The 10,685-nt window shown below is 39.9% G+C and overlaps 1 protein-coding gene across 1 annotated transcript; it reads right to left on the bottom strand.

The window, feature by feature from the left end:
• Positions 1-5,318: 5,318 nt before the first annotated feature.
• On the bottom strand, positions 5,319-9,930 carry pax4 (paired box 4; the record flags this gene model as incomplete). The annotated part of the gene is made up of 10 exons (XM_083906781.1): positions 5,319-5,602; positions 6,587-6,692; positions 7,864-7,937; positions 8,044-8,107; positions 8,198-8,280; positions 8,372-8,503; positions 9,165-9,255; positions 9,356-9,571; positions 9,660-9,790; positions 9,897-9,930. The coding sequence occupies 10 exons, from the start codon at positions 9,928-9,930 to the stop codon at positions 5,319-5,321; spliced, it is 1,215 nt and encodes a 404-aa protein (XP_083762907.1).
• Positions 9,931-10,685: the final 755 nt, after the last annotated feature.

Raw genomic sequence — 10,685 nt, 5'->3', positions numbered from 1 at the left:
ATAATACCAAAAAATGATGATTATATGAGGATAAAAAAGCCATTGAACTCAGTTGTAGAGACACCAAAAACAGGCTTCAGATGGAATGAAGTGTATAGAATACACAGCAGCAGCAGCAGCAGCAGCAGCAGCAGTAGCTGGACCATGTTTTCCCCAGTTAACCCAGTTATTTCCCCCATGAGAGAGAGAGAGCGTCTAAGTAGGACTGCTAGAAAAAAAAACTGCTCCCAAATCTTATGCTAATATTTGAAGCATGAGAGAGCGAGAAGAGCCATGTGCCAAATATAACATGGCGGCTATTTGGTCTCCAGTTTTTGGAGGGAACTGTGGCCCCTGGTGGGCTGTGTGTGGTCAGTAGGATATTTTATATATATATTATTTTGTGGAAAGTGACTCCTTATGTACATAGCTGCAGATTTATTGAGTATGTTTCTGCCGTGCTGTAAGATTTTATGGGTCTTATAGATCTGGATTTTTTTCTTTTTTCTTTTTTGGTAATGTAAGATCGGCTTCTTCCTGCTTCTGATTGCTTGATATTTAAAAAATAACCCCAAAAAAAACACAAAAAAAGAAAGAAAAGACTGGTAGCTTTTAAGCAGTAGATTGGTATATTTATTTTCAAACAGAAGACATTGCATGACAACATTCAGTAACACTTTCCATTACAGCACAGTAACACATTGTGTCAGATATAAGTTATATTCTGGTCATTGCGTCTTATTTTCACAGTAATATCTTGGCAGTAACATCTATACGCTGATAGTATTTCTCATTACGTGGATATTAACTTGGAAATGATATGGTATATGATAATATCACCTCTCTGTTACAGGAATGATTACCACGTACTTTAATTACTGTACTTTAAAGTTGAGTGTTTGTTTTAAGACCCACAATAACTGTGTGCGACAAGTGTGACGTGAAGGTTAAAGCCACACACATTAAATATGGACATTATGCCTCAATAAGGCTTATACTCAAAACAAACTATTATTATTTGTCATTAAAAACAGATAAGAAATTTGGATATTATGGCGAGAATAAAACCCTCGTCAGTATGGAACAAACCACTACGTTTGATTTGAAATCATACCTCAGTTTAACTGACGTTAACTGGTGTGCGTTTTATTCAAGTAACAGCACTTACTGGTTACGGTTTAAGTGTAGATCGACTGGAAGAAAAAATGTTCTCTATTCACCACCGTTTCTGCTCACGGAAGAGTATTAGTGCCACGTGTAAAAAGATAATTGAAAGGAAGAAAACAAAACCAGCATGAATTCTGAGATTAAAATTCCGATTTTTTTTCTTGTCTATCTCAGAATTCTGACTTTCTCATACTTTAATGTCAGAATTCTGACTTTAATCTCAGAATTCAGACTTTTTTCTCAGACTTTAATCTCAGAATTCTGACTTTAATCTCAGAATTTCTTCAATCTCAGAATTCTGACTTAAATCTCAGACTTCTGACTTTAATCTCAGACTTCCGACTTTTTTCTCAGACTTTAATCTCAGAATTCTGACTTTAATCTCAGAATTTCTTTAATCTCAGAATTCTGACTTAAATCTCAGACTTCTGACTTAAATCTCAGACTTTAATCTCAGAATTCTGACTTTAGTCTCAGAATTTCTTTTTTTCTCTCAGAAATGTGACTTTTTTCTCAGACTTTAATCTCAGAATTCTGACTTTACTTTCAGAATTCAGATTTTTTTCCCTCAGATTCAAATCTCAGAATGGTGATGTTAATCTCAGAATGGTGATGTTAATCTCAGAATTCTAACTTTAATCTCAGAATTCTGATGTTAATCTCAGAATTCTGATGTTAATCTCAGAATTCTGACTTAAATCTCAGAATTGCTGTTTTATTTTTTCTTTCTTTCTTTCAATTTCTTTGTTACATGTTGAATTCTGCAGTGCTTTCAGTGGCACTGCGTGTTCTTTCCTCAGCTCCAGGACGAATGTTCTGAACAGCACATGGAGAGTGGTGCACACATTAATCTCATCCAGAACTCCTGTCATAGCCTCACACAGCCCAGATGAAAGTGTGTGCAGCAGCAGCAGCAGCAGACCAGTGACTGACCCACTGATTTAGAAGGTGAAACCCAAATAATCCCGGTGACGTGGTGGATCATAGGAACTCATCAGCTTTCTTATGGAGTTGTAACTGTTAATTTATGCAATTTGATTATTTTTTAACGTTTGTGTAAATAGCCTCGCGCGTTCTGTAAATTACAGCGTGTAATTTTTGTAAATATCACACTTCCTGATCTTTACGTGTCTGTGTAATGTAAACTTCAAAATATAACAGCTGCTATTTTGTGTTCATGAGTTGTTTTATACACACACACATATATATATGTGTATATATATATGTGTGTGACCTTCTCTGTGTTTTGTAGCCTTTTGTATTATTCCTATTTTTAATAAACAACTTGACGTCACATAACGTCAAACTCTGAACCTTTTCCTCTCTCGTCTCTTGTGCAACACCAGCTCCAGCAGAGAGAGAGAGCGAGTGTTTACTCAACATTTGGCCGGTTTACTTCCTCCATCGGTCGGGTCAGCAGCGGTTTGTTGCACCAAAGTGTCTGTAAGCAACACGCGCGTCATCAGAAAAACACATTTCCAGAGTTCAGTGATGCAGAGCCTGATCTTGGATCAGCTACTGTGAAGTGTTTCGCTTGCTCAACGCGAGATAAGACGTTTCCTTAATGATCCCAGTGTGAGATGAATGTCTGTGTTTAGGTAAAGCCTGTGTTCTCTCATTCTGTTGACACATAAGAAATGCAGTTTAAAAAGAATCCTATTAATTATTATCACCAAATGTCGTCATTGTGCTACATCCTCTGAGGCAGAGGTGTCAAACTGGGGGCTCGCGGTCCATATGCGGCCCCCCCAAGTGATTACAGAGGGCCCACCACTTAATATCAAACTGCAAAATGCAGTATTTTTAATAATAACAATACATTTAGTTGTTCTTACCACATTTTCAACATTAAATGACATACATATAAGCGTGTTTGATGACTTTAATTTATTTCGCTTAACACCTAAGCCTCACAATGCCATAAAAGTGCCAGAAAATGTACATTTTTCCAGAATAACTTTCAGTATCTGGCAGTTATTTACAATTTACTGCATGTTTAAGTAGTGTATTCATTTAAAATGAAGGTAAAACACAGTAGTTGTACATAACCTCCAGATTTTGTTCAGTATAAAACGTATTTCAAGTGAGTTTTTGTGTGTGTTTTTTTTCCATTTTAATGTCATAAATCTGCATAGTTATGATGATTATCTCTTCTCGGCAGTTGTGACTTTGTGGAAAGATGACACATGTTTTTGTTTTTTGTTTTTTTAAATGAAATGGAAAACCCAGTTGTTTGCAGTGGATCCGGTCCACGCATCATCACGTACTTCATACGCGAATCGCATGCTATTGAAAATGCGAAATCGTTCACGTCCACAAGGACAGAAGCAGAATAAATAAATGTACTCGCTAACTTTCCACCACACTATCAGGAGCAGATGATTTACACAGCAGCAGAAATCACAACATGTGGAGGTGTACTTATATCTGGCCTCACAGTGTTATTCAACTCCAAACAGGTCACTTTGCCAGAAGGCCACTTCCACGCTGCTGACCGAGCTGTTTGCCTCCCGATCCCGGCGTTTTTACCCCCGATGGCCAATTATCGGGGAAACTCTCGAGCCACGACTGTCTCCTCGCTGCAGTAAAGGGACGTGAAGGAACCCGATGCCTCTGTCCTGTTTCGCTCATAAAAAGTGATACCGAGCGGGCGCACGTATCGCATCGCTTTTGGGCTCTTGTTTGAAGTCGTACTTTTATAGATTTTCCCACTGGCCGTCGCTGTACAGAAATGTTGGAGGCGAGCCTGAACCACCCTCTGCACTTAAACCAACAGCAAGACCCGAGACTATAAAAGACATAACATCCATATATTATTATAGTGGTTACCTTAAATGAGCCATGGAGCTATGATTTATGTCGCAATCGTATTGTATCACTGACCACGTCTTCTCCGCGCTGCAGAGAATCCAGATGACGTTCTGCTCAAATATCCACCAATATTATCTTTATATATTATGAGTTATTGAATCAGCTCTGCTCACTAACTGTTTTTTTATATATAGAAATGTGCAGTTAATGGACGTATTAATTGTTGTTTGTTCTCTTCTATGTGACGATCGGGAGCATGCCGCCATTTTGGACCAACGTGGACACAACCGAACATCACCTGGAAGGTAAGAGGGAGGTCAGGAACATCACCAATGCTTGATTTTAGCTTCTTAAATGTGAATATTTCCTTCGTTTCTTTGCTCCACGTAACAAAGAAATCATTCAAACTGAATAATTTCGGTTTGTGGGCAAAACAAGACATTTGAGAACGTCGTCATTTCCAGGTTTGACGAACGCCGATCAACGTTTTTTAACGTTTTCTGACATTTTATGGACCAAACGATGAATCGATTACGAAACGAATCGTTAGTTGCAGCTCTAGATATGACCCAAAGAACTGTTGATTTTGGTTTTTTTTAACATCTAATATGTCACTGAAACTAACTCTATTGTACTTTCACATGACCAGATCTGGCTTCCCTTCAAAATCCAAGAGGGCGCTGTGTTTCTGTCCATGAAGGCACATCATTGCTTCCCACAGTCTAAAAACAGGTTAGTGCGACCGTGAGAGTGAACGGTTGTTCGTCTCTATAGTGTATATGTTGGCCCTGTACGATGGGTTTTTCGTCCCATATGTCAGCTGGGATTGGCTCCAAGTGGTAGACATGATGAATGAATCGAAATGGTTTTTGCCCTTACTTATATTCGAGTCGTAATCTCCTGGTATGTGTCAGTGAAACCCAACTCTATCGCATCGCAGACTTCTTTCAAATCACGTCTTAAAACGGTGTTGTTATCGGTTTGATTTAGTCGTTTATTCGTTAGTCGTATGTTTACGACGTTGTGAGTTCATTAGCTTCGTCAACACCTTGGTTCGTCACATCAAATCAGTGAAACAAAAAAATCTCATATCTGTGTAGCTTTATTAATTAGCATTTATTAGCATTTCATGTCTTACACATGAGTATAAATGGTCCAGTAACTGTCAGTGCTGTGTTAATCCTGAATACTTTACATTGTTTGATGTGACTTTACTACAGATTAACACAAAACAATTGTATGAACTTCCTCTTATTGATGACATTTCAAGAGTACAGATTCAAAGAAAAGTGTGTGTGTTGGGTAAAATACAGAAACTTCAGTCGCCTGTTGCCCTCTGCTGGACGACTACGGTCACACGTTTAGTGTGGATTAACGTCCCAGTGCTGCTGGTTGAACACAAACCTCTGATCTTTGTGGAACTGGCTCCAAGCCACAGAAATCCCCTGCTGATCCCAGCACTGAGTCAGAGGCCGTTCTGTTCTCCTGGTGTCGGTGAGATGGTGAACCAGTGGGAAAGTGTATCTGTCTGCGTGCAGAGCCAGTGAAGCCGTGTCCGTGCTCTGGGTCGACTGAATGTTATTTGGCTGCTGGAAGAATGAAGGGGGCATTGAGACGGAGGTCAGGCGTCCTGAACCTCTGATTCCTGCAGAGAAAAACAACGAAATCGGTCAGTTTGTTTACATCTGTTGTTCGTTCTTTTGAAGGTACAGTGTGTGAAATTTAGCGACATTTACGAGTGACGTTGCATGCTGCAGCTTATTATCTATTAACATAGGGACAACAAAATTAAATGTATTATTGTTTGCAACATTAAAATGTATGCAACGGTTCATATTAAGCATGATCCGGTTGCATACTTTAATTCACCACGTAAGTACAAGTAGTACAATATAATTATAGTATGTTATACTTATGTGCACATAATATGCCATTCTGTAAGTATTCTTATCACACTGCGCTTACATTGTATATATTATTCTATCTAGTTAATTTTCTGTATTTCTTCTATGTATTAGAATATCTGTCTTCTAGCTAACAAACTTTCATTTTAGCTAGCAAGCTCTCTGTCTATCTTTTAGCTAGCAAGCTTTCATTTTATCTATCTGTCTATCTTTTAGCTAGCAAACTTTAATTATAGCTAGCAAGCTCTCTTCCTATCTTTTAGCTAACAAGTTTTCATCTATCTATCTATCTATCTATCTATCTATCTATCTATCTATCTATCTATCTATCTTTTAGCAAGGAAACTTTCATTTTAGCTAGCAAGTGCTCTATCTTTTAACTAGCAAGTATTCATTTTAGCTCTCTATCTTTTAGCAAGGAAGATTTCATTTTATCTATCTATCTATCTATCTATCTATCTATCTATCTATCTATCTATCTATCTATCTATCTATCTATCTATCTATCTATCACTTTTAGCTGGCAAGCTTCATTTTTGGCTAGCAAGCTATCTACCTATCTAGTGTGCGTGTGGATTAAAGTGTCCATTTAATCCACACTCACAAAACAATAAACACAAGTTATTCATTAAAAACAAAAACTCTTCCCTCCACAAGAATAGACCACTAACACTTTCAGGATCTATGTATTTAAATACTTTTCGTTGAACACACTGACTTTGTACCTGTTTCTGTGGGGAACATGTGGTTGTGCTGCAGTTTCCGTGCACCTGTGTTGTACGAGGATAAGGCGCTGGAGTTGTGACAGTAGACTTTAGACGCACCTGTTGCCTTCAAACCAACAAAAACAATCCAAAGGAGACCATTAATAACAGTATGTTCCTGCCATATGGGAGAAACTAAAGCCAGTTTTTATGGCACAGATTTATTTTATTTTTAATCACTGTTGTCCTATTTATTGCCTGAACAAAAATAAATGTCCCAATAAAACTGTTGCGTGTAACTTTCAAATATAAACACATGTCCATTACTTTTTCGAACCGCTGTCAAATTAGGTCACATGTTGGTGCCTGAAAAGGCCAAATCAGGTGAGGTGTTTCATTTACATGTGCTCAACTTAAATGAGAACAGTTCACCTGCAGTTTTTGGCAACTCTTCATGCAACTAGTCTATATGTTTCAGAAGAAGAAGAGCTTTAAACTGAACTGTGATAAAGAACTTCAAAGTGTGGAGGGCAGCAGTACACCGCCTGCCAGAAATCGTTATTATTATTATTATTATTATTATCAGAAGAAGAAGGAGACTTGGAAAGACTTTGCTGAAGGACAGTGTTGAAGAAGAAGAGCTTCAAGCTGAACTTTGATAAAGAACCTCAAAACCGTGGCGAAGTAGAAGAAGCGTTGAAAGGCTTTGGACTCTGCTGAAGAACTTAAAGGTGCATTATGTAATAAATCTAAAACAACCGGGTCATAAAATCCTCCTAATATGTCACAGAGACTCAGGAATAATGTTCATATAACAAACTGAACTCACCAACAACAACAGTACAGACAAAATATTTGCGTTAAAAAAAAAATATTTTGCAGACTGCAAATCATGTTTATGTTTTGAAATCATGTCCCTGGGGTTAGGGTTAGGGTTAACCCACACACATCCCATATCGTGGACACTGGTATACTCGCGCGTCAGGGTCCTGTAGTATCACCATCGGGTGGCGGTACAAGTCTGCGCGCAGGGAATAGGACGCTTTCCTACCAAAGAAGAAGAGAGCGATGCTATACAGCTCTCCTCGGACACATCTGGTTGGAGCGGCTCACCTACTCGTGTCACGCTCAGAAGCTCAGTTCATGTCTGTTTTTTTACTTGAGCGTTAGATTGAAACTGCTGAGAAACCATCAGAAAAATACCTTCCAAGATAATGCTAAAAAAAAATGGTAGGTATATCTCTTATATTCTAACTTGCGTGGGGGGCTTTATAGAGTTCATCTCGCTCTCGTTGTACCTGCTGTGATGTGAAGCTGTGCAGCTCCGTTTGATTCACAGGAACACAATCTCTTTGCCTCTGAGCGTCTGGAGCTGTCGAGGAGAAACGGACTTGGTCAAACAGTGGCGATGCTGTAGTTGTGTTGATTTTGTGACAGTGTCACACACACACACACACACACACTCTCTCTAAACTTACTCTGTGGTCCACTCCTCACTTTGGTTTCCCTCCTCCACTTGGCTCGTCTGTTGGAGAACCAGACCTTTGAGAAACAGACAGTTATTTATATCAAGAGCTGACGTTGTGCAGAATGTTGATGCGTTAATGGTTAAAAGAAAGAATGAATAATAACCTTAATAGTTTCCTCGGGCAGACTGATCGTGGCAGACAGTTTCTCTCTCAGGTACATGTCTGCATACTGGCTCTGAGTGAATTCTGATTGTGTGGAAGAGAGGAACGGAGATATTTAGAGTGGAAAAAGTTTGACGATCACATGTGTGGACTTTAGCTGATGATTTGAAGTCACCTTGCTCGAGGGCTCGGCTCTGCTCCGGGCTGAAGGTGGTGCGGTTTCGCTGCTGGGCGCCTTTTGGTGTCAGGTCGTCTCTGTGCTGAGTCTGTGTCTGATTCACTTCATCTCGCATCAAAGCATCAAAATCTGTCCATCACAAGATATTATTTTTAGAACTTTTCTTAGAAGATAAGTAGGTAGATAGGAAAGAGGTAGGTAGGGAGGGAGGTAGGTTTCCTGAAGAAAGGGTTTTTCAAAGGTTCTTGGTAACACTAACGGTTCCAGTAAGAACCATTTTGATCCAGAGAACCCTTTAAAGCCCTTTCCCGAATAAAGGGTTTTAAAGGGGTTCTTGGTGGAAAAAAGGTTCTACCTGGAACCAAAAAGGGTTGTCCTATGAGGACAAGCTGAAGAACCTTACATGGTTCTACTTAGCACTTTTATTTCTAAGTAAGTAGGTTGGTAGGAAGGAAGGATGGAAATAAGGAAGGAAGAAGAAGGAGGTAGGTAGATAGGAAGGAAGGATATAGATACAGTAGATAGATGGAAGGAAGGAGGTGGGTAGGTAGGAAGAAAGGATGAAAAGAAGGAAGGAGAAGGAGGTAGGTAGGTAGGTAGGAAGGAAGGAAGGAGATAGATAGATAGATAGATAGATAGATAGATAGATAGATAGATAGATAGATAGATAGATAGATAGATAGATAGATAGATAGATAGATAGATAAAATGAAAGCTTGCTAGCTAAAAGATAGATAGAGAGCTTGCTAACTAAAATGAAAGTTTGTTAGCTAGAAGATAGATGACTCACCCTGTTCTGTGCTGATGTGCGCATTAATCTCCATACACATGGGTCCGTGGTCCACGTGGATCTTCCTTAAAATCCGGTTTATAGACGACACCTTTGTCGCACACATGATGACATGTTTGTACATCATTATACATCATTTATCGCTTTTCAGTTTCATGACAGAAAAATGTTTTGGTTTTTTTGTCACTTACGCTTGGAACCTTGGAGACTTTGCAGAGCCGCGCTGCCGTCAGCCGTTTTCTTATTTCCCACGCGAAGATAGTTGGGTTCTCCCTCTTGTACTGGATGATAGTGGAGATGACGCCAGGTGTGAGGAGGCGAGGCCGACTCCCTCCGATGGTCTTGGGCTCCAGGAGTCCTGTGCGCCGGTAACGGCTCAGGATCTTACTGACGCACCCGTTAGACACCTGATATAGGAGTGCGCAATGTTGTTGTTGTTGTTGTTGTTTTTTTGATCCAGCATTAAAACTATATACGTGTGAGTTCATGCGTTACCCGAAGTATCCTGGATATCTGACTGGGTCTGACTCCCTCTGAGGCCAGCTCGATCATCTTCCTCCTCTTGGACTCAGGTAAAGGTCTGCCGTTGAGAAACGTGCCGCCCAGCTGGTTCACGCGTCCGCCACCTTTGCCATAACATCACCTCTACAGTTAGAACGCGCCCGTGCCGTTTAAACACACTTTAATTCCACAACTAACGCAATAGAAATGTAAATAAATAAATAAATGTACCTTTGTTTTCCAGATCAGCGGTTGTTCCACACATCCTCGCCCTGGTTTCCAGTCTTTTTTTTGTTGTCTGATTGTTATGGAAAGATTGTGAAAAGTTGAATCTGTTCCAGGAGAAGTTGTCCCCACAGAGAATCCACGCGCCTGTGCAGAGGGACAATGGCAGAGCTCAGAGCTCTTCAGCAGGTATTTATAGGTCTGCTCACCTCCACATGACGCGATGCTCTGTCTGCACCACACATGTCAACATCACCTGAGAGGCTGAGGTCTGTCGGTGCACGAGAGACATTTACTTTGAAAGGACTTTAAAAGGAAAACAAATCTATTTATTCTTTTTCCAAGATTTTCAGGGGAATTCATGATTTATGAAATCATCCACAGATTGTTAGGATTTATCCCAATAGATAGATATGTGTTGTGCTCATAAAGAATGGAATAAAATAACAAAATAATGTGGATTTTAATCCGATCTAACACATTTCCCCTTACTGACACTTGTGGATTCACACAGACTGATTTTAATATCAAACATTCTCTGTGTTTTCTTTCCATATTGGACGTGTTGAAGTGCTGGCTGCTCATCTTTGCGCAGACGCACTCTCAGCCTCTTCTCCCTTAAAGCTTCTGCTTCGGTGCGTGTTGTCGTGCTGTATCATGTAAACAGTCACTGTTGCAAAGATTGGACATTATAGTCAACACCGGTATGCTTGAAGGGGGGCCTGGTGGCCACGTGACTCGAGCATCTTCCCCCCGGGGTGAAGTGGCTCCGATTAAAAAGGCTCTCTGGTCTCC

This window comes from Microchirus variegatus (genome assembly GCF_963457635.1).
Source record: "Microchirus variegatus genome assembly, chromosome: 20".
Lineage (NCBI taxonomy): Eukaryota > Metazoa > Chordata > Actinopteri > Pleuronectiformes > Soleidae > Microchirus > Microchirus variegatus.
The sequence above is the reverse complement of the archived record's forward strand: the minus strand, read 5'-3'. Positions and strand labels throughout refer to the sequence as shown.